This window comes from Hipposideros armiger, unplaced genomic scaffold (genome assembly GCF_001890085.2).
Source record: "Hipposideros armiger isolate ML-2016 unplaced genomic scaffold, ASM189008v1 scaffold_463, whole genome shotgun sequence".
NCBI lineage: Eukaryota > Metazoa > Chordata > Mammalia > Chiroptera > Hipposideridae > Hipposideros > Hipposideros armiger.
The window spans coordinates 559,028-584,165 of record NW_017731813.1 but is presented as its reverse complement, the minus strand read 5'-3'; the positions used below and the strand labels follow the sequence as shown (position 1 = coordinate 584,165).

General features: G+C 43.1%; 1 protein-coding gene across 1 annotated transcript in view; it reads right to left on the bottom strand.

Moving 5' to 3' along the window:
• The window catches only part of SORL1 (sortilin related receptor 1), a 185,312-nt gene that overhangs the window by 53,553 nt on the left and 106,621 nt on the right, over positions 1-25,138 (bottom strand). The window contains exons 21-24 of the mRNA XM_019666166.1: positions 24,434-24,545; positions 20,482-20,604; positions 14,083-14,202; positions 4,854-4,979 (exon numbers count right to left, since the gene is read on the bottom strand). Coding sequence (XP_019521711.1) covers positions 4,854-4,979; positions 14,083-14,202; positions 20,482-20,604; positions 24,434-24,545 — 481 coding nt within the window. The remainder of the gene's footprint in view (positions 1-4,853; positions 4,980-14,082; positions 14,203-20,481; positions 20,605-24,433; positions 24,546-25,138) is intronic.

Genomic DNA, 25,138 nt, shown 5'->3' with positions numbered 1-25,138 from the left:
GTGGAGCAGTAAAGTTCCATTATGTAAATGCCCCCAAACGACCCAGTTTCAGCCTGGTTTTGAAAGGTGCAGAGATCACAGTAAGTGCCACCTTTACTGGCACTAACAAAGATTCAGTGGCCTCAAGCTCTTTTGGAAGGATGACAGCAAGATAAATAGTAAGCCATAAATCATTAATGTACATGCGGCAAAATGAAAAGAACATAGCCTCAGGAGTCTGGCAAACTTGAGTTCAAATTCCTGTTCAGACATTAACAACTGTGTAACCTGGGGCTAGTTACTTATCCTCATGGAGCATAAAGATACAGTCTACACTTCACAGAGCTGGGAAAAGTCACTAAAATAATGTATGTAAAGTACGGAGCACTGAACTAGTGTTCCCTTTCTCTCTTTTCAACAAAGTCCTACATATGACAGACAAAAAAAACCAGTAAGCCATTGGCAGTCTTCAAAAGACCAGAGCTCCAGCTGAGTGCTGAGGGGGGTAAAGAGTAGCAGAGAGAAAAGACCCCTCTCAGGTCAAGCAATGAGCATGATGCTTGTCATTTTGAAGGTCCGCCCACAAGTAAGTTGACAGTGTCCTGCTATGAAAAAAACTAAAAGGGCTTAATGGGATAAATATTATCAGGTGATAGATAACATTTACGTGACGACTGTATATTAGACTCTCAGCGCATATACCTCTTCTACAGGAAAGGCAAGAGAGACTCAAAGGAGTGGACATGGTTTGGAGGCAAAAGAGATAGGTCAAAATTGGGAGGAGTCTCTCCAGATGATCAATCAAGTAATAAAACTGGGCTTGAGAAAAAATGCAGTCAACAGAAGAAAGCATATTAGGACTTGCGGGCAAACAACTCAGAGCAAAACAGTGTGAGTGCTGCTGTCAAGCTGACCTGAATTCTAATCATGCAACTGGGGACAGGCCACAATGGTTCCAATCCTGGCTCCGTCGCTTTCTGAGCAAATTACTTAATCTCTGGGCCTTATTTTCTCATCTGTAAAATGAGTACATCCCAGAGACTTATTTACATATTATTTATGTAAAATAATACATTCAGAGTGCTTAGGTAAATGCTTACACACAGCAAGTGCTCGGTGCTATTTTTACTCTTGCACAACCTCCTTGGGCAACCTTCAGTTTCTACACACGCACAAAAAGATAATAGACTGCATAGAATATGATTGAAAGTACTTTGCATAGAGGCTAGAAGGGGACAGGAAGAAGCTCTCATGTTATTCTCAACATTCATAGACAGCGTTTGCCACTGAAGGTTTTGTCTTGGAAATTAAAGAAAATCCTTTCTTGAGCTCATTTTCAGATATGAGATTTTTAACTGAGACTCAGTATTCGCACAGATATGAGGGTTTAGAGCCCTCCCTCACTCCCTTCCTTCCTCGCTTAGCTCAGTGTGTTTGCCTTTTCATTCAACAAATATTTACTGACCACCAATTATGCACCAGGCCCTGTGATACCTCATATTAGCAGAGGAGGAGGGAACCAGGCCAGAAAAGAGAGACAGGTAACTAAGTCTAGAAATTCTTTCTTTTGGAACTCAAAAATCATCTGTTTATGGTTAGTCTGGCTTCTTTCCAGTTTTTTTCTCCTTTGAAGCCTCCAATTTCCATTAAGAGTCATCAGGTTAAAAGGGGCTTCAGGAAACACCAAGTGGGTCCCTCACCTGGAGTCAGGAGTCGTTTACAGCATCTTCATTCTGCCCACCCAGAATGGCAGACAGAGGAGATCCCCCCCACCCCCGCCCAACACACACACACACACACACACACACACACACACACACACACACACACCNGTGTGTGTGTGTGTGTGTGTGTGTGTGTGTGTGTGTGTGTGTGTGTGTGTGTATTCCGTGACCCAGCAATGCCACTTGGAGAAATGTAATCTACCTACACAAGTGAAAAAGAACATAAGTGCAAGGTTATTCACTGAAACACTGTTTGTACTAGGCTGAAAACCACCTCCATGTCCATCTATAGGGGATCTTGTAATAAATTATTATACGCTACAACACTAGACTGTTACAGAGAGACAGAAGAAGCACTCTGTAAAAATATGTCCTAGGTATACAGTTAGGTGAAAAACAATGTACAAAACAATGTGCATAACATACTACTTGTGTAAAATCAGACAATACACAGTATATTTAAATTTGCATATGTGCACAAAAATATTCTTAGTCCTACAATCATGGTTTCCTAAGCGGACAAGGTGGGCACTGGGCATTCAGGTAGAAAAATGTTTCCTTTTTTACACTTTTATCTATTTATACTCTTTCCATTTTGAACCGTGTGAATGTGTTACCTACTCAAAAAATTAAGTATATATTTTTTAAGAAAAGTAAAAGAAAAGCTTCAGTGAATGGAAAAAAGAAAAACATGAATCCTGATTATAAACTCTGGTTTTGAAAGCTCTCTTAAATCATTCACCATCTTAATTCTTCAAGAGTTCTAAGCTAAAAGCCCTTTAGGGAAAAGTTTGTCCTAGAAATGTTAAGAACCTTAGGCTTCTCACTCAGCAAAGAATTCTTAGGTCACCCTTTCTCCTAAACAGAGAGCTACTGCCAGACATTAGGCTTAACAATCAGTTCTAGCAGATCAGTCATGGCCATTGCAAACACAACTCTTGGTAGAATAGTTCCAGGAGGATCAGTTGTAAGGCAAGAAAATATGTTTTAATCCTGTGGAAAGTCATCATTCCTACGAAATTATTTGAAGGGCATCAAATAGAAACAGTAAATGAGTACCATGAGTGGGAAAATACATAACATCACTAAGTATAAAAAGTTTTTTAAAAGTATAAAATTAAAATTACATGAGACAACTCCCACTCATTAAATTAGTGAAAACAAAACACATAAAATGTAATACCAAGGGAGGCTTGAGTAAACATACAATATATTACTGCTGGAGGTGCTTTTTTAGTATAATCACTTGGAGAAACACTTAACGAGAACCATTAATCAATCAGAACCTTTGACCCTGCAGCTCCATATTGAAGAACATATCCCGGGAAGTGGTCAGCCCTCCGTATCCATAGGTTCTACACCTGCAGACTGCACCAACCTCGGGTCAAAAAACCACAGGAGGTTCAATCTGAAGATGCGGAATCATAGACACGAAGGGCCAAACCAAGGCACTTGAGCATTGGCAAGTTTTGGTACCTGAGGGGGTTCCTGGAACCAATCCCCAGTGGATACCAAGGGACAACTGTATCTCAAAGGAAAAATAAGCCTTTGTTTCCAAGGATATGAATTGTTTTACTATGCGTAACAGTGTAAAACTAAAAACACTCGAATGCCCAACCAGGATTCAACTAAGTAAACTGAATTATAGTAATATGAAGTGAATATGCCATCTGCCATATAACTACAGAAAAATACAAAAAATATGGAAACATCTTTGTTTAATATTGTGACATGAAACGAGTGTAATATATAGCAACATGTAGATAATGACTACATTTCTATGAAAATTTGGAACGTATCATGTAAAATAATACAAAATACATATATTGGTCCCTGCCCTTGGTTACTGGCATAGAGCTCCTAAAACCCTTGTAATTTCCTGGGTGATAGGAGTGTCTTTTGTTCTAATGAGGTGACTTTTGGTGGGCTGCTGGATAGCTTTAGGATGGGGGCTGGTCACCAGAAAAACCATGCCAAGATTAGAAGCTTAGAACTTTCCACCCCCCATCTTCCAGGAAGGAGAGAGAGATGGAGACTGAGTTAATGATCAATCATGCCTATGTGACGAAGCCTCCATAAAACTCTCAGAAGTACGGGGCACAGGGAGCTTCCAGGTTGCTGAACATGTGGAGGTGCTGGGAGGGTGGCACCTGGAGAGAGCACGGCAGGGCCGCAGTCCTTCTCCATCCCTTGCTCTATGCATCTCTTCCATCTGGATGTTCGTCTCTATCCTTTATCATCTTCTTTTATAATTAACCAGGAAATCTATGTGTTTCCCTGAGTTCTGTGAGCCATTCTAGCAAATTATCAAACTCAAGGAGGTTGTGGGAATCTAGATTTATAGCTGGTCAATCAGAAGTACAGGTGGGGTTGGGACTTAGGATTAGCATTTGAAGTGGGGGTGGGGGAAGTCTTACAGGACTGTGCCCTTAACCTGTGGGATCTGACGCTATAGTGTCAGGATTGTTGGACACTCAGCCATTGTTGGAGAACTGCTTGGTGTGGAAAACACACATTTAGTGGCCAAGAAGTGTCAGAAGTATTGAGTAGTGAGAGTAGAGGAGAAACACAGGGGATTTTTCCTATAGACATATAGCAAAGGGATAAGGATAGGGAACCCTAAAACTCTCTGGTGTAAAAAAGCATTTTATATATTGTATTTTTGTGGCAGCTATTTCATGGTTAATTTCTTTTGTGGAGGTGACTATTTCAGAATTCTTTTTTAAATGAATTAAAGTTCTACCTTCGGGTGGTTAGCCATTTTCCCTAAGGACCATAACAGAGAACTCTTAGTCATAAAGTATGTTGTTTATACAGGCACTGTTCTTGGCTAGTTTCTGGCAGAACACTGGTAATGTGACTGTATTTCACACTCTGGGTGGATTAGTTGGTTTCCATTTCTTTTCTTCAAAGCTGTTATGGAAAAGCAGTGAGGCAAACTGCTCGACAGAGAATTAAGACTGCATAACACACTCCTAAATATCCTATAGCATTGCCACATATGTAGAAAGTGGGCGGGCATGTTTAGTTGTCAGAGTGAGTACACGGGCACAGCAGAACAGTATTTCATTTCCTGGCCCATCTGTTGCCTCTTCCTGAACAGCAGACACTGGTAAAGCTCTGGGTGAGGGCCAAAGCATTTGTATTTACCACAGTTGGTCGGATCCTCATCAGAACCATCTTGGCAATCCATGTCACCATCACAGGCCCACCGCTGGGGGATGCAGTGCCCATTGCGACACTGGAAGTTGGAGGCCTCACAGGTGTGATAGATGGCTGCCAGCAAAAGAGAAGAGAGAAACTGTCAATGCTCCCCTCATCTCTGCTCCCCCCATAAACTATCAAGGGGTTGCCTGAAAAGAAGGACTGTGCTAGGTAATAAGCTATGAACTCGAGCATCTGAGTGTCTCCTAAGCAAGGACAGAGGCACCTGGGGCTATCCCTAAGGTGGAGTGCAGCCTCCTGAGTGGGCAACAACTTGAGTCAATGGGTTTATAAATGTTACACAAGCACAGATGTACATGTTCAAAAGTCATTCACTTTCCACAATGAAGCTAAGAATTATTCTTCTGCAGATGAAAAACAGGCTCAGCGAGATTAAGTCACTTGCCCACATTCACAAAGATAAGTAATAGCACCAGGGCTGTCCAAGTTCAAAGCCTGTGCTTCTTCTATTCTTCTTTGCTACTTTATCTTCTCACATAAATCCTCTCCATCCTCCAGACTCTGCAGATAAGGAGGGGTGAAATGTGCTCAGGAGACTGGGTTCTAGACCTGGTCCAGACACTGTTTGGGGGCCTCAATTTCATCAACTATATTGATATCTAAGGACCCTTCTAAGCTCTGAAAGGCTATGATTTTATAACTCTATTATAAAATATTTATTGAAATAAACTACCCAATTTCAAAGCTGGAAAACCTCAAGTCCAAAGAGCATAAAAGGCTTATCTAAAATCACAAAGAAAGCAGTCCCCAGAACCTAGAATTGTCTAAATTTCTGGACAGTCGAGAGCAACATTTACCAGGCAACAACACACGTCATCCACTACAATCATTAAAAGAAAACAAGAGGCAAGTGAAACAGAAAGTCACTGTTATAAATGGACAGCCTTATTTGCATACATGGGCTGAGGCCACCTGGAAGTCATTTAGAAACATCTCAAAACCTTGATCCAAGACTAGTTCAACTGTATAACATCTGCCTCAAATCCAACCAATACTACTAATAGCTTTTCCATCAGATTTCCCCTTCCTCCTCTAAAACAGAAAGCTGTTTGTGTCTGTTCACTGCTGTATAAAAGCCAGGACTGGCCTTGTTTACAACCAGCATAAAATAATATAACCAAGATAGATGGGTTCTCTGTTAGTTTAACTGTGTGGACAGGATGTCTTTACCACAGAAGGAGGCAAAACAAACAAAAGTGGGTTGTGGCACACAAACTATAGTTATTTATTCTATCGAGATGGTTGGCAATAAGTTACTCAAGGGTTGGGAAAATTGGCTTCCAATGCCCTCTAGAATTTCTACTGAATCTGAGGTTGTTTTTTCCAATAGTCTGAAATACAAAGAACCTGATTTTTCAAGCCACTTACGCAAGTGGTGGTCTATTAATTATTGTCTTCTTATCTTTCTGAAGACAAGGCTATCTAGTAAGATGCAAACAAGTCTACAGAAAGTCTCAGTATATCACAACCTTTGGCATTCAGAATCCATTAAAAACCTCTTTTTTAAATACGTATACTTTTCTCTGGTAAGAGGAATACATGTATCACGCGTGTTTCATGAGCTTTTGCCCAGTCATCGCCTGGAATATTTTTGATCTATTGGTTTTACAAGTCTGACAGCCCTTTAAAAAACTCCTTACCAATGCCTTGCTCACTTTCATAAAATATAGTTGCCTAAACTCATTGCCATACTGATGTACTTGTTATTATTCAGCCTATGCATTTCCCTTTTAATTGAAAACAATTTTCAAGTTTCCAAATGGCTAGGACTGGCCTTGGAGTTTTTCATGGAGTTGAAACAATGGAGTTTCCAAATTACAATTCTGGGGGGCATGTCTGAGATCTCCAGATTCTACCACGGGAGCTGAGCTCAGAAAGACTAATCAGTTTGCGCAATTTTATTCAAGTGGCCAGGTATGACTAGAATGCTTAACACATTCTCTTGTTCTGAATTTTTCTGTCTTCTGAGTAACTTGCTAGCTCTCTGTCACCAAGTTTCGTAAATACTACACATTCAATTAGAGATTTTTTTTTTAATTATAAGAATGGGAGAGGTTAAGTTTAATACAGACTAAAGTATTTGGGGAAGAAAAAAAAGATTCTTTTGCCTGGCAAGATTCATCATGACTATAAGAATGGAAGGGCTAATGGGGTAACTGATCATGAAATTAGAACAACAGGGTTTCTAGTAGAGGCCATTATCCTATAACTTACTCTCTGACTTGGACAGATCCTTTATAACACCTGATCAAAAGCATTAACCAAATAAAAGTGGGGCAGAAGAGATGAATTAATTACTATGATGAGGAAAGCACTGCCTCATTTTTACAAAGCCCTATACTGTTAGACGTGAATGAGGGAAAAGAAATGCTAATATTAACACAACTTGAATGATTAATGACATAAAAAATAACATAGAGCATAAAGAAGAGCCCTGAAAAATAAAAGGCGGATCTGAAAAACAACCAAATAAAAATTCTAGATATAAAAAAAAAAAAAATAAAGTCATGAAAATAAAAATAGCTCAGTGGATATGTGAAACAGCAGATTAGATTCAGCTGAAAAGAGAATTGTTGAACTGAAAGAGAAATCTGAGGAAGTAACTCAAATTTTAGCACAGAGTCATAAAGAGACAGCAAATACGAAAACAGGAGGCAGGAACAAGAGAGTGAGTCCAACATGGTTGCCAGTAACTGCTAAAGACAAAACCAGAGAAAGCAAGTAGACACAACTGAAAAGACAGTGGCTGTCATTTTCCAGAATTGATAAAAAACATAAATCTAAGATTTTAGAAGGAAAACAAGGCTCAAGCAGGATAAATAAAAATAATTCCATACCGGGCCGGCCGAGTGGCGCATTGGTTAAGAGCTGGCTTGGGACGCCAGAGGGCCCCGGTTCGGATCCCACATATGAGGGCCAGTGACACTGCCCTCTACANCTCTGTATGTTTGCATTATGAGAAATGCACAGTTCTAGGAGGAGGAATACATTCAACAGTCACCCCAAAATACTGTACCTACGGCACTGTGAAGACACCCAGAGAAGCGCATGTGTTGGGGAAAGGAGGCTGTGTGAAATTTTCTAACCTATACTTCTCCATTTTCCAGTCATACTGAAAGTTACTTCCACAGGGTTGCTGTCTTCACTAAATCTGCAAACGCTGGAATCATTTACCTTTTCCTTTTATGGTGGTAATGGATTTAGAATCGCTCCAGTTTCCTATTCCACGACTAGTCACTGCAGCCACCTTTTCAAATCAGAGTGTGAATTAGTATGAAATAAAGGCAATATACCATACAGCAAGAATTCTAAGTAAGCTAAATGGTGAGACTTTGGCCATGAGGGTTGGAAAAAAAGTATATACAGAAGGATCCAGGCTATTCAGAGGCCCCAGCAACTGAAATAAGAGGAGGAAAGAGGCGATGAGAAGGAAGCCGGAGTAAAAAGGGAATGGGGCGAGCGCTGCGATTACGAAATGTCTACTGATTGATAGATGTCAAGGTCTGTCTAAAGGGCAGGAATGTGAGTGTATGTGTGTCCATATATACACACATAAGTGTACACACATATATGAGAAAGTGCTGGGGAAATTATCATTTTAAGGAAGTCTGTGTATGCACTTAATGGTCTCAACAAACATGTTTTGCACAAATTCTATGTCTTTTCTGCTAAAGATAGTGATAATATATTTCATAAGAACCCCACAACATCAGTTTATAAATGCCACTTATCATAGGTCTGCATTACCCTGCAGCTACAGATAAGCAGAAAAGAGGTGAGTGCAAAAGAGTACTAGGAGGAAAGTTAGCAGTCTCTGGCTTAAAGGCACGTAAAGCAGCATTACCATAAATTCTCAGTAATCTGAGGGAAGTCTGATTTCAAGTCCTCTGTGACATTGGTTTAAGAGACTGAAAGAGATAATGACACCTCTCCCATCCCCAGCTCCCCGACCAGGGCAAGGAGTTGGGTCATCAGCAGACTGCTAATAAGCATCTCTCAGGGAACAGCACCCCTCTCCCCACGTTCGAAGGCTGAGCTGATGGATGAAATGGGTGCTAAGACTCACTCTGACGGTGTACTGCGCGCTGACCAGTAAGTTCTTTATTTCTGTAAAGTTACTAGCAGCCCTCTGGGAGGCCCACATCCTGGAACCACTCCTGCTATATTCTACCTAAAGGGAGGAGAAAAGTATTTTATTAAAGGGTAACCACAGGTCTGAGGCATCCTAACATCCTACAAGCAGGCCAGAAGAGAGAGGAGAACAGGAATGCAAAATGTTCTAAGAGATGGTTCCTTATTTATAAAGTGACACCAAATCAAGTCCTAGTCACACAGAACATGCTTCTGCTCTAACAGACCCAAATATCTCCTACACACCCCAACCCACAGGACCAGCTCCTGGAGGAAACTTACAATGTACTCTCGAATGAGGCCATGGGTGTGGTTGGGAGGAGTCCAATAGCCCACAATCACGCCTTCCACTTCCTTGTGGAGCGATAGCTGGAGATTTTGAGGGGCATCTGGCACTAGAAAAGAGTCAACTGAGGTTAAAAACCCATCTGCATACTGGTCAACTGGAGGAATTTCCCTGATCTTAGAACAGGACAAGAAAGAATCTAGAGCTGGCATTGTGACCTATCAATGGGAAAAGGCTATTTAGCTTGGTCTTCACGTTGACAAGAAACCTTTCCCCTCTTCCAGAATGCAAGGTGTGCTGTCCACATACCAGAACACAGCTTGGTCGAGTCTTACATAGATTTGTGGCCCACAAGGGCTGCAGGATGGAATCATGTGGGGAGGCCCTGGGCCTCCAATGTTGAGATCTTAATTGTCAAGGACAGCACCTGCTGCCTTGACTTCTCATAAAACAAGAGTACCATGGGTATGACTACAAAGGAAGAAGACTTATTTTCTAACATCACAGCACTTTTATATCCAAATGAATGGACTCGCCTTCAAAGCAGACTCCTTAATGACTTACTGTGGGCATATGCAAGATGTTTCTGGATCCTGTCTTATGTGACAGCTGCCCTCAGAGCCAGGTTAGAAGACACACATGAAAACCAGTTACAATACTTTCTAGTCAAACTTCATTTTGACTGTAGAGAGCATTTATCCATGTCAGTAATCCACAGAGAATGAATGTTATGGGTTGAGCTATGTGTCCTCTGCCCCCCACCAAATTCGTATGGTAAAATCCTAACTCCCAGTTCCTCAGAACAGGACTGTATTTGAAGACAGTGTCTTTAAAGAAGTTATTAAGTTAAAATGAGGTCATTGGGGTGGGCCTGAACTCAATGTAACTGATTTCCCTATAAGAAGAGGAGTTTAGAACACAGACACATACACACAGAGGGAGGACCATGAGAAGACACAGGGAGTAGACAGCCATCTCCAAGCCAAGGAGAAAGACCTCAGAGGAAACTAACCCTGCAGACACCTTGATCTCAGACTCCCAGCCTCCAGGACAGTAAGACAATACATTTCTGTTGTTGAAGCTGCCCAGTCTATGAGACTTTGTTATGGCAACCCTAGAAGACTAATGCAATGAAAAGTCATCACTACTTAGTGACCTACAAGCTCTTCAAGGGTGGGAACTGTGTCTTACTCATCTCTGAATCTCTAACATTAATACCTGAGCAATAATAGGTGTTCAGCTACTCTCTGTGGAAAGAAAATCAATGGATGGGATATTTCAAAGAAAATTCCATAGCGTGGAGAGTTTAGCTAAGCTACTTCATGGTACTGCTGCCTTGACATCCATTTTATTTGGCCAAGCAGCATGCAGGGGCCTGAAACTGCACACCAGCCCCTGACGCAAGCGCAAGAGCTAGAGAACAGCCTGAAGAATCCCAGGCAAGCGTAAGTTCCTGATGTGACTTCCCCAATAGCTCTTGTGCTGAGCAGTCTCCCCTGTTCCCCAGGGCCTTCCCATTATGAACCCTTCAGGTNGGCCGAGTGGCGCATTGGTTAAGAGCTGGCTTGGGACGCCAGAGGGCCCCGGTTCGGATCCCACATATGAGGGCCAGTGACACTGCCCTCTACAGCTGAGATGCTGAACAACAGCTCAACCTGGAGCTGGGCTGCCATGAGTCACCAGCGACAGCGTAGGCTGTAGCCCCTGCTGCAGTGGGCTGCCATGGGCTATCATCTGTAGCCAGCAGCCAGCATGAGCGGCCAGCAGCTGCCGTGAGCGGCCATCCAGAAGCCAGCGACTGATCTGCCTCGCCTGGGAAGAGCGCAATGATGGGGCCAACTTGGGCCAGTGAGGCAACGTCCTCCACAACTAGACTGAAGAACAAAACGACAGCAACTTGTCTGTTCTCCTTCCCCCAACTCCCCAGCACCGTTCCCATCCCCCAGTTCCCCAATTAAAAAAAAATAAAAATAAAATAATAATTCCATATGTAGGTTAGTGAAGCTGCAATTAAACAGCCCTCCCTCCCCCGCCCACACACACATATACACACAAAAACAAAACTAGAGAGAAAAGAATGTCTGATTGTTGTTCAAAAGATAATCAAACAGGAGAATTCAAATCAACACAAAAGATGCCAGAAGGAGATAGAATTCCATCAAAATACTTATGGAAAATTACTACAAACCTAGAAATCCAGATACATCTGAACTAAAGACATGTTTATATAAACAAAATCTTTAAAGAGTTTACCATTTGCAGTCTCCCACTGCAAGAAACAGTGAAGGATGTACAAGGAAAAGAAGCACTAGATACAAGAAGCAAAAGTAACTGAAGAACAGGTAGGTACCTATAGGTAAGTTTGGTTACTAAAAAATAATAATTACTAATTTCAGGACTTTCAAAGTGTAAAACTAAAATACTAAGTATTTACTAAGTATGTTAGTATTAGAACTTTGTGCAGAGATTACAATAGAAATATTCTGAAGTTCTTGCAGGTTTAGGAGAGGAAAGATATTAAGAATACACATAAGATGTCTAAGGATAACAGCTAAAAGAACAGAAATCAAATGTTTAAGTTCAAATCAACACAGAGAGGTGGGGAGAAGGGAATTAAAAAAAAAAAAAAGAAAGAAAAGCCCTTAATCCCACGGAAAACAAAAGGAGGGGAGGAGGAGAGCAAACAAAATGCAAGGCACAGACCATGCATACAAGCTGAGGCCAACAGGAAGTCAGCTGGCTCCAAACTATTTTCTTTGGCTTTGCACATGACTTCATTTATTAGGTCAAGAAAGGAAGTGACACGTCACACATAATGTGCTTACATCTGACCTCCGACTATTTTGAGACGATGGAGAAGAAGAATCACTATGTTGTTTTGTACACCTGAAACTAATAAAAAAAAAAAAGTTTGGAAGAACAGCCACTGTAACCAAGGCTGCAGCTAAAGTACAAGCACTCTACTTTTTCTCCAATTAGCCAGAGATAAAACCAGGAGTCTATGACAAGCCCACCCATAGAAATGAAGTTGTTAATTCATTCTGGAGGACAGCACACGCAGCTGAAACACAAGTTTGACTAATGTGGTTGTGCTAACAAGATGTTCAATCATCCTGCAATTTACAAACTGAAATGCCCAAGTGCACCCGTCTAATTTATTAACCAATTATCTACCCAAACCCAATGCTTCCAAACAGCATTCATATGCTTCCTAGGATGACGCCAATCCTTTCATGGACCTTGGATTTTCCTCCTTCTTCAGGCCAGGCTTGTATATGGAAAGAAACTTTCCTGCAGTCCTTCCAGAAGCAGAGGTGCAGACACTGAGACTGCAGCAAAATGAATACGGGGGATGTTTACAAGGGAAGGATACCTGGTAACATCACAGATCATCCTGTGTGATGTATATGGCATTTGAGGAGATCCATTTACTCCTCAAGGCCACACGAAGTCATGCCTAAACTAGAATGCAGAGAAGCAGTGTGTCAAATCACCCAGTCCTTACAGGTTCTCTGAACGTGTACTCTACCAGGTGCTAAGAACTGGGAGAACACAAAGAGGTGAAAGAGAGGTGCCCTTCAGGAATCATATCTAAGTCAAAGCACAGTTATTTATGTTTGAGATTGGCATATGATAACAGATCTTCTTTTTATTTGCTTTTATAAATAAGTAGGCATGCTTCTGAGCTCCAGATGCTGGGCAGTATAAAAACTGTTGGGGTGCTGGGAGGGGGGCAGGTAAGGGAAGGAAGATTAAGACATGGAATTTAAAAGTCACTCCACTATTTCACAAGAATAACCATCCATACCAGACGAATGAGACATTAACTCATTAACAATGAACTGTAGAACAAAGTCTGAATTCCCATGGTGTCAGAGCAGACCTGCCCTCGCCATAATGGTTAAACAAAACATGTTTATCTCCATCACTGAAGGGATTTGAGTACAGCCCAATGACAATTTCTAGTGGAGGTTGCAGAGAAAATTTACTCATCAGGTATTAAAATTTTTTTTTTTAATGCTTTGACAATTTCCCCAACTCCCTGCTACCTCCCTGCTACTCCACTATAATGTATATGGCCTTCTTTCTTACTTTCTATCAATGTTTCTTGTTGTCTATCTATCTATCTATCTATCTATCTATCTATCTATCTATCTATCTATCTATCATCTATCATAATAAAAAGTGTAACAAACATGAGTGAACATTTTACCCAACAGAAGAATTAGAATATTGCTTCTACCTTACACTACCTAGCCTTTCTCTGGTATTCTCATGTTTTTTCCAACTTTATTTTTAATGAAATCTTACCTCAAACAGGTATAAGCACAGGTTAAGTTTTCACTGTTTGGGGAACCCACTGATGCTCCGTTCGAAAACATGAAGTAGTTCAGTGGCACTCAATGTATGGTCCCGAGAGCAGGGACTGGTCTGTAAACTGTTTGTTACTGGTCCTGAAAAAATAAGAAGCTTGAGCCAGAATGTAAATCAACTGTATCACTTGGGATGCTGTTTAGTTAACACTTTTTCATAGCAAGACACTCTCAGTGAAGGAAGCTGGGTGTTGATTCACATTTTGGCACAAGCTTATCATAGACCAACTCTTTGAGAAGCACTGAACTAGTTGATTTCTAAGGTCCATTTCTTAGAGCCTGGATTCTATGATCATAGAGGGCTGCAACGCTAACCAGCACATGAACAGACGCATGCTGTGAAGGGAGTCCAGGAAATACTGACCAGTACAGTTGGCTTCATCAGACCAGTCCCTGCAGTCATTGTCCCCGTCACACACCCAGGAGGAGCGGATGCACATGCCAGAGCTGCAGTTGTATTCGTCACTCCGGCACTGGTGCATTTCTGCAGGTGAGACCATAGAGGTGTGAGGAAAAGAGTTCGCTCAGAATTCTTTCTCTGCTGTCCTGTCAAAGCTCCTAAGGATTAGAGATGCACTATTATACCCATTATCACTGAGGATCCAGAGATGGATGGAGAGACTTTAACCAGGGATATAAAGTCACTGAGGATGCTTTCCAGCTATGTGCTGCAAATGGGGTACAATTGTGCTGAGATACCGACGCCTCACACTTTTGCCACTGGTTGCCTCTAGGCAAGAGAAGCCTCGCCCATTGGATCTTGGTGCACTTTGCAAATATTATCCTTTTCTCTGCTTGCTATTATGGGAAGAAGGTTGGGAGGCAACCCCTAGTCGCCAAGAAAGTAGAATTTTCAAGGAACAGAAGACTTCTAGAGACAGAACCTGTGGGTTCCGACAAGGAGTAGTGAAAACTCTTGAGTGTGGTGATCAGTACGAGATGCTCAGCTCAGGGAAAGTGGGATCAGTGCTGAACTTCCAAAATAGAGGAAACACATGCTAGGGAGTTCCTGTGAGCGAGACTCCAGGGATGGTGGCTGGTGGGATGTCTCTAGAAGGGTGGGGGCCTGAGGCAAATGAAACAGCACAGCCTGACCAAGACTTGAAAGGACGCTACACTGGCAACATCTTCTGCAGGCCCTGAAGATAGCATTAAAGAAGCTTCAGATGAAATTTCAAGGATTCTACAAAAATGTAATAGCTAAGCTTGGAGCTCAGGATGGCTGTTCTCAGTTGCCTCACTGAAGAGACGGGTCGATTGTGAAGTTGGTGAATCAGCTATTTATGAGGAAACAGTCTGGAGACTTATGAAGAGGACCTGGCTCTGAAGAAGGGACTAACTGAGACTTCGGGATGGAGTCAAGTCACACTAACACAAATGGGCCATGAACGGGAAACCTGAGGGCACAGGAACTGTTGAATGCTCAAATGTGTGACCCGTGAGTGAGATGACACCAGAAACACGTAACCACATGGAGCTTTTCTCCTAGAGCAAAACTAGCCACGCACGTTAACACCCTCAGACTTGCTGGGAAGGAAATGGGAGGAATGAGAGGAAAACAGCTGCGAATCCCAAGGACTGTTTTCTGGAACTTTATATTTTTATATAATTGAATGAAAATTATGTAACCTCAAAAAAAATTCCTCCCTTGAATAATATGTCAACTATAATTATATATACATATAGTCTCGGGACATGGAGTAGAGAGCGGGAACGGATTCAATGGAATTGTAATAGATAAGCATGATATCGGGGGTGGGAGGGCAATAGATGGGGGTTGGGGGGTTGTTACCTNGACCTCCCCCGGGACATGGCCAAGACCCTCATACAGGACACCAGGGCCTTGTGTGGGCAAGGAGGACAACAGGGAAAGCATCATCCCAATGTGAAGAGTGGACAAGTGACAGCCTTCATCTCCAAAGATGTCCCCTTACAAGACCAAACACTGAGCCCTGTGATGTCTTCACTAGGCATATTCAGAACATTCTCAGATATTCTTTGGAAAATTCCTCCAAAACCAGTTTAGGAACCAAAAATGCTATTATCTTGTTTAGTTATCTATGCACTTGACAGTTATCAAAATCATATCTACCCCCATATAATACATATTCAATCTCATTATAGATACTTAAAAGCATGTGCTTACTGCAGGCTCTGAAGGAGAACTCCAAGAGCTCCAAAATATTTAACCCATTGGAGCATCAATTGAATACATCGATAGTCTTGCAAAATAAGCTGTTTAAAGAAAAAAACACTCTTTATGAAGAATATATTCCAGTAATATTACGCAAAAATCAGCCAGGTATAAAGGCAAGAAATGCATCCGTTTATAACCAAATATCCCAAATTGACAAGTGTTCCAAGAGAACAAAAGTTTTATCATAAATGAGAACCAATCAAAATTGAGTACTTCTAAATCACTATGGTATATCAGGGCCCTGCCATTTCAAAAGCAGGTGACAGAGGGAGCAGAGTTGATGGCCTTATTGAAGTCAAGCTTTGAAGTCAACGGGGCCAGGGTTCAAATTCTTACCACTTACTAAATGCGTGATGTAGAAAAGTTACTGAGTCCGACTTTCATGTTCTCATCTGTACAGTGGAAATGTTAACAGTACACATGGATTTGGGGAAGATTAACTGAGGTTATACAAGCCCACAAAGCACATTGGTGTGGTACTTATGACACAGCAATCTCTTGCTGAATGTAGTTATTATCATTATTATTTTATACTAATAGGAAGCCCTACATGTGTTAGGAACAGACAACAAAAATAATAGATTGACTGGCACCAAGGGTTGCCAAAACACATCATGAATTTGCAATACTCTATGTCCAAAAAAAGCAGGCAGGATAGAGCAGACAAGTTCAAGGCCAAGAGATACCCACTCTATATAGACGCAGTGCTGGCAGCCAGATGCTATTGCAAAAGCTTTGGTTTTGGTTTTTGGTTCTGGTCTGTCTGAGAGGTTACAAACTTACTTCCTTGGCCTTATGTCTGTGGCAAGAGGTCTCCAGGAAGCAGAAGACAGGTCGTGATTTCCCCTTCATGCCTCAGAGTTGCCTTCATTTTGAGTGGGAACAGACACCCCTGGTATGACGGTGTAACTGTATGTCAGCTGGGATGAAGTGCCCAGCCAGGATTGGGGAGTGGGGAGCCCAGGGGTCACTGGTTCATCTGAACACAGTGTTTTAGGAGCTGCTGTGTGCTCATCAAACGCATGCTTACAAGCACGTGTCAAAATGAAGACCCACTCTTCTGTACTGGGTGGTCACTTAGAGAAATGGTGACAATTCACTCAGCTTGCTAGCAAGGTAGATCAGTAGGGGTGGGTGTCATCCATCAAAGGCCCTGAGATCTCAGTTACTGGAGCCGAGAAGCATGATTCCTTTATCTCTCCTGATTTTGAAACAGGCACCTCCTCTAAGAAAGAATGTGACTTCCCCATTTAGTGGCAGAACTGGAACAAAAGCCCAGCTCCTAAACTAGTGAGTGACATTTGCGAAAGCTAATTCATATCTGAGATTTCATTCCCTAATCTGTAAACCATGGATCCTAATACCAGCCCTGCCCACCTCGCAGGTCAGTTGTGAAAACATCACAATAATACTGACTTACAGTTCAAGGATACTTTATATTCCTCTAAGGGTGTTCTCATGCTATCTTCACTGGTCCCCAAAGGATAACAATGATATCTAAAACCATATTATTTCCCTTTGTCAATTTTCTCTTAGCACAGGACCAGCCAAAACCCACAAAACAATGTCAACATTCTAGTTCAAAACAGGAAACCTAGCAGTTTGTCAATAAAGGAGAGTCAGCAGACCCAGGATGCTATTTAATCCTGCTGAGATAAAGAGGGCATTTCTTAAAAGGACTATTCTTCTTGGAGTACCCTGATCTCTCTCCTGTAGGATCAATAGTATGGTTGGGAGATAAACAAAGGCAAAGGGCAGTCAAGTAAGGAAGAAGGCTTTCCATTGAATAGCCTCAGATTCCAGGACCAGCAGGTCAACCTCCTAGCAGTTCCTGAAGCTTCAGCCAATAATCTTTAAAACAGCTACTGTCTACACCCACCGGCAACTCCTCCCCCACCTTTTCATCCCTTCTTCTTTTAACAGATAGGAATTGAGTACCTAGACAGTGATAAAATTATTGAGCAAAAAACAAACAAACAAACAAAAACCCCACAATCTTCTTCTTNTCATGACACATTTTTGCAACGAAAAACGTAGATAAAATACATCATGGCTTTTCCGACAACCCAATAAAAAAGGCTTCTTCCCCTTCCTCTTGGAATTTAGTGTTTAACTCTGTGTCTTTCCAAATAGCTTTAAGATGACCTCCAGAGCCTGAAAGAGAGGTTCCTGTGTCTAAAAGGGACGGCTCATCTTTCTTCTATTTGTATTTCTTAAGGAAGAGAGACCATAAGGCGACTTTGTGTTTCACTGTCCTAGACTAAGAGGCTGCTGTGAGAAGGGAGGTTATGATTACAAAGCAAATACAGCCTTGAGAATAAGGAAAAGCAGAATTTGGGCCATTAATCGGGCACTTTGTGGCAAGGACCCCTTCCAGGGGTTCACCTCACTGACAGAAATATGCGGCTGGGGACTGGGGAAGTGGTAAGAGTAAAAATTAGACAGGAAAAAAAAGAAGAAAGAGGTTTTCAGAGGAAAAGTCTAGAATCCGTGTATTCAAATTCAAAGGCAGAGTGGGACGAAGCTACCAGAGCCACCTGGTTACAGCTTGGAAATAAAGACTCAAAGGCCTTGGTAATGTTCGTATGAAAGTTCAGGACATTTCTGACTGGAGGTGGGGGTGACTAGGTAAACCGTGAAGAAGTCAAATCTGTTCTTTTTCCAATTTATGGGAAGTAGAAGTTGGTGAGCTCAGGTGTGGGGGATGGGCAAGGAGAGGAAGTAGCAGACTAAGAAAAGAAAGGAAAGCCTATGTCACTTGACAGTAAACCAAAAGCATAGCTAGTATTTTAAAATAAACAGCTTAGGGCTGTTCTGGATGAGGACTGAAGTACCACAGGCCTTAGAACCTGAACCATATGTCTACAAATATCTGGTGGATTTTCATTTTTGCTTGGGCAATTTTAATACCCCCTCCTCCCAAAGAGAGTGGGGGGAACGTTAGGGAATAGAGAGCACTGGGAGAGAGGATAACAGAGGGAAGGAGAGTGGTGAGCAGACAAGGAAAAGGGACGCACCTTCTTTGACACAGGTGTTGTTCCTCAGCTGATACCCCTGAGGGCACTCACACATCAGGTCCCCGGATGGGAGGAAACTGCTGGATACACCCTCTGGACACTTGCAGCTCTTACTGTTGTTGGCCTTGGGCAGGCACAGCAGGCTGCATGGCCTGGGCACACAGGCATTGCTTCCTAGAGAGAAGACACACAATGGCAGCATCAACATTAATCAACACCAGGAGCACTAAACGGAGACCTGGGGCCCGACGCCACCTCCTCGTTTTACGGACAGGACAATGTGAAGCTCAGAAAACGAAAAGGTGAAGTGGCAAGGCAGGGTGCCGACTGTACTGACAACCTCTGCTCACAGCCCTCAGAAAAGGCCTGACCCACACATAGCCTTAGCTAGATCAGAATGCCCCAGAACCAAGCTAGGCGTCAGCTGGTCCTCCAGGGAATGTGGAATGGGGATGTTGGAAGGCCACAGAGTAGCCGGCGCTTTGGGGCTGGGAGAAAAGTTATACTGCACGAGTGTCAAGGGCGATGCGGGACAAGCCAACACCAGTGCCACTGACAGCTATGCAGAAACAAACTGAAGGGTNAAAAAAAAATTCCTCTTAGGGCCACCTAGGAGCCTTCACCCTGCCCCCTTATTTCAATTCCTGTGAGTCAAACTACCTACTCATGATAGAGCAGGACCTGTCCGCAAGCATATGCTCAGCTTGTCTGGACCTGCCCCCGTGGATGGACAGGGAGCCCAGCGGGGCCATACCAGCTTAGCACAATGTCGGGTCAGCAACCTGGCCTCCAGCCTCACCTCCCTCTCACACCTGTGATTCCTCCAATCTCATGTACTATGTGCCTTGCATGTTTCCTCCCTCGACCGTCCATAACTGGGAGTCTGGCAACAGTGCCCATTAACAAAGACAGGCCTTGTGAAACAGAGAGGGTAGTACTATACAACTGAAAGGGCAAGGGGAACATGGGTTCCAGTGTCCCATTCTGACATGAACCAATCGTGGCACCTTGAATTAGTTCCCTGACCTCTACAGACCTCTGTCATTGACTCTGGAAATTCAAAGGCCTAAACTAGGGAATCCCTTATCATCTCTTGCAATTCCAACACACTATTTTTCTAAATATTAAAAATTTCCATTCAGAAAACAGATGCTCAAACAATGTTTGTACCATCTGCTGACTTCTAATTGAGTTTTTTGAATTAGATTGCTTAAAAAAAGAAAACATTCCCAAAGGTATAGATCGGTTTCTTCAGCCACCCAGAGGTGTGGGCCATGTCTGAAAAGCTGCTAATAACCGCCAGAGTTCATTTAGAAATCTTACGTCCTTACTATCACATTCATGCTTAGGGCATCTCTGCAAAGTAAAGCAGGAGCCATCGCTTTATGCATGAATCAATCCTACTACGTGGCCTGAGGTGATCATGCAGCTGGACATCATAAGTCCCAAAATGGCTTTCTGACCACCCCGCCTCCATCCACTAGTACATCCCAGTGAGTCAGGGCACTGCCCCCACTGGAACAGGGTTCCCGGACATCATGTCCCCTACCACAGTGACTTTCGTCGCTATTGTCACCACAGTCATCTTCGAGATCACATTTGTAGGACAGGGGGATGCAGGTCCCGGACTCCTGGCAACGAAACTGGGTGTCCAGATCACAAACGGTAGTAGCTAAGATGGGAGAGAGAGACAACATACTCATTAGGTACAATTAATTCCGCCCCCAAATACAAGCATTCCACTGGAAAACCAATTTAACAAGAGAAGGAAGCAGACTTTAATTGTAGCAACAGAAACAAAAACCTAGATTTATGGGGAAAATGAACTGGGTAAGTACCTGAACTGCACAACTAAGGAAGATAAGGGCCTATCTTTTCATGAGCAGCTTCCAGATTGGAATAGGGCTGAGAAAAGCGGAAAACCGGCTCTGACTGGGAGAGAGTGATGGGCTCGAGATTACCTCCTAAGATCCCCGCAGATGTGAGCTGTCTTCCTAAATAAGTGACAGAAATACCTTATCTAGAAAACCACTATTAGGAAGCCCAATTTCACACACGAAGCTGGCACATCATCACACAGATGATAGAAGGTACAATTCAGCAGCAGGACCATGGGCCCTGCAGTCAGTTAAGACTGGGTTTCAAATCCTGGCTCTGCTTCTTCCTTATGCAATGAACTTCAACCTCCCTGAACCTCAGTTTCCTCCACATTAAAAGGAACAAAAGGTAATGTCGCCAAGTGCTTGTGACGACAGTCAGAAAGGCAAGACATAAATCTTAACTCTGCCATCTACAACTTACTAACAATTCTGTGCCCCCATCCCCTCTACTGCTAAATGGAGATAATACCTACCTCAGGGCATTATTATGAAGGTAAATAAGAAAACAAATTTGGGACACAGCCAATTAAATAGGATGTAAATATAATAAGCCCCAAACGAATGTCACTTCTCTCCCTCATCATTGCTCATGCCCTTCCGCATCAGAATTAGATTTTCTCCCTTTTGAATAGAAATGACCTGGGCTTAAGCACAGTCCCTAGAACCCAGCAAAAGAACGTGCAGGAAAGGTTTGGGAAAGAACCTCCCGGGAGCAGCCAGTACATAAGGTATGATGCGACAGACTGAGCAGCCTGGGATGCGGGGCGGGTGCCATGCAACGAGAAGCCATTGGCAGCACTGCAGCTGGCAGTTCTTATCTGAGGCTCCATTTCTTCTCTGTAATTGTGCTCATGGTGGGAGACAGGGGATAAGTGCAAAAAATGACAAGACTGTAGGGGATTCACATCAAAACGCCAAACGCCTAACAACTACCCAGCACAGGAGTCTATTTAAAAGATAGGGAGATCTGCTGACAACATCCCTCCCGTGTCTCCCTTTGTCATCACTCCTTTTCTCTTACCTGGCAGCTGACTGGCTGCCTCATTTAACTCCCAGACAGCCGCGTCCCATCACAGCCCATCCCTCCCCTGTAGCCTTTCAAAACAGGGTGCCTCCCACCATCATAATAAGCATTGTTTTCTTCCTCCTTAAGAAGGGAGACACTCTGGAAGGTAAGATAAGCACCACTCTTGGTTTCCAGGCTCCACATTTCAATCCCTGCATCCATCATCTCACCTCTGCCACATCCGACTAGCCAGGAACTGAGTCAAGTGGAATTGGGAGAAAGCAGAGCGGAAAGCAAGTCTCAGGGTCTTGGGAAGGTCAGTACCAGTTGACATTTACACCAAAGCAGAAGGAGGTCAGAGACAGCTGCACACTTCACCCAGAGGAGCTTAAACTCTGTGTGGAAACCTGTGAGGCCAGCAGCAGAGCTCAGGGTTGGGTGGGTGGGCTGTACCCCCCAAACATGGAGGGAGGTCTTTCTCTCAAAACACCAAACCGATATGAGACAAGCTGGGAAGCTTGTCCATCTAATAAAAACAAAACCCCAGGGGCCCAAGGAGTAATCCTTAGCTATTGGACATGAGGTCATCAAGTTTGTATCTCTCTGCTTCCACAATCCCTAATCGCGTCTGGGCGATTTTCTTGCAATGAGTCAATTCTAAGAAGCATCTCCTCTCCCACCCTGCTTTGTAACAAACTCCTTTCCAGAATTTGCACCAATGCTGTTAACATGTATTAATGTTTTTAAGGAGCTTTGGTTATTTGCCCACAAATATCACACCTTCCTGAGACTGGTAGGTAGTGAGGGTTTTATCAGTGACCTTTTTGCAGAGAAGAAAAACACAGAGGCTAGTGCTCTCCCAAATCTGCCATTTGGGAAGCTGAGGCTCTTCTCCCTCAATGTGAAAAGCATCCACTAAAGCCAAGGAAAAATGACTAAGGAAAGGTTTGGTATATAACCTCCAAGAAGACAGAAAAGGCAGTACAGAGAATTGCAGGGCCAAACGAGTTGAATGAGTTGACTGCTTCTGAAGTGGCTTTCTGGGTGGAGCGGCATGGGAACCTGGCACAGGCTCTACAGATGGCTGGATAAAGACATCCGCCAGAGGCAAGATGAGTACAACCAGTAATCTGTTCTTAGGACGCAAAATGATAAATGAGCTTCTGGGTTTCCACAGATAAAATACTTGAAAGGGAAGCCTTCAGATTGGTTCCTGGCTTCCCAGCTCTGGTGTTTCTCTCATCCAATTCATTCTGCCCACAGCCTATCTTTCCAAAGGGAAAATCTTAGGTCACTTCAATGGTTCCCAATTGCTTTTTGGATAAAGTCCAAAGGCCCTTGCTGCTCCGGGCCCCACGCACTGATCCAACCTCCCCTTGCCCCACTGCTCCCACTCAAGTTCTCAATGACGCACACCAGTTTCCTGACCAGGCCACATATATTCTGACCTCTGGGCTTTCGTATGTGCTGCTCCCTTGCCTAGAGTTTTCCTCCCTCCGCCTCTGGTTGGTTCACCTCTACTCGCCCTTCAGGGCTCTGCGTGAGTACCTCCCCAAGTTGGATTGGTGCCCTGTGCTTCCCCATCAAGGCACTCATCGCGCGAATGTAACGGGCTATTTGCCTTTCTGACTCCTCCTTCAGACTTTAAACTGTGTCCACCCGGATCAGCAGCATAGCCCCAGGCCCAGCAATAAATACTTCCATAAATACTTGTTGAGTAACTGTATGAACATATTACTGACTAGCAGGGGGCAAAGCACCTCCTTCTCAGTTAAAAATTAACTGTGGTAAATCAATTATCCATTATAAGTAGTTATTTTTTTGGTCTTTAAACCCTGCTACACAGAATCACATCCCTTAGCAGGTAGGCCTTAGAAATTACACAGTCCGAAGATGACATTTCTATTCGCACATACCAACATCCCCATATTGCAGACCAAACTAGGCATCACCAATGGAGCAGACCAAGCTCTCTGGAGCCTGGAAGGCAGCCCCCATCAACTGACTGCAGGGGCATACACGGTAAAACCTGTTCCTGTCTCTGACAAGGCTGAATATTAACCCTGCACATCAAGGACTCTCACCTGGTCACTGCCCCAGGGCACCAGCTTCAGTCAAGTGGTAGGGTCACAGAACCCAGCTTACCCGACTCTCAGATGAGCTCAGTTTCAGCCATGTGATGCTTATTTGTCAATCTCTTATAATGACGTAGTTAACTTACTTGTGCAGGTTTCTTGCTTTCTTTTTTTTTTTTTTTTCTAGCTGAGCCATCCTGCCACCTGTTGGCAGCTCAGCTCAGGCCGGGAATCGAAGCGGCGACCCTGTTGCTCAGAGCTCGCACTTTTGAGTGAGCTCTTAACCAACTGAGCCACTCGGCTGACTCTTGAAGGTTTCTTTTTAAATAATAATATATATCTAGTTGGGTATGAAACTGTGTTTTCTCTGTTCTCCAAGCCCCCTACCCCCAAACACACACCATCAGCTTAAATGGGCTTCACTGATCTTGAGGGGCCAGCCAGTCCCCTAGGCTGTCGGCCCCACCCAGGAGCTGACCAGCCTTCCGAGTAACAGTAAGTGCTGAACGTCCCCCAAACTCGGCCAAGCCAGGGACTCACGGCAGTTTCTCTCATCGCTCATGTCTCCACAGTCGTTGTCAAAATCACACCACCAAATGCTGTTGATACAGTTCCCATTACTGCAGCGGTACTGGTTGCGGAGACAGGTGTTCTCTAGCCATCAGAGGTAGGTAGTGGAGGAAACAAAACCAATATTATTCTTACTGAGGGACCACAAGACTTTCTCTTTTGAGTTTCCCTTTTTCTTCCCCGAATAACATGCCTTAGATGTTGAAGAGGAAGAGGGATGCCAAGCACACACACATGTGGGAATGAAAGCCTCTGACAGAGGCTTCCTTCTTTCCTCTTCTAGTTAAAAGAAAAGAAAAGGCAAGCCAGAGGGAGGTTTAGAGATGGTTACAATGATGAAAAATGAGAGTGCTGATGCCAGCTGGATCTAGTGGGTAGAGATACCATATATTAACATTAAAAAATGCTAATTACTTCATAGACGGCATCTACACAGTACTCAACTGTATATATTTAATGTATCTATAGCTATATATTATATATATATATTTATATATAATTTACCAACCAAGTGAGTTATGAAGACTTTCCTTACATATTCTGAGGATTTTTTTCTACCCCATGACTTCTTTAAAGTGAGCAGTTATAATTCCGCACACAGAAAACAATGCAGTTTAGTAAAGGTCAAGACACGTGATGAGTGGCCTCCTGTTTGGGTAACCAAAGGTCCTCAAA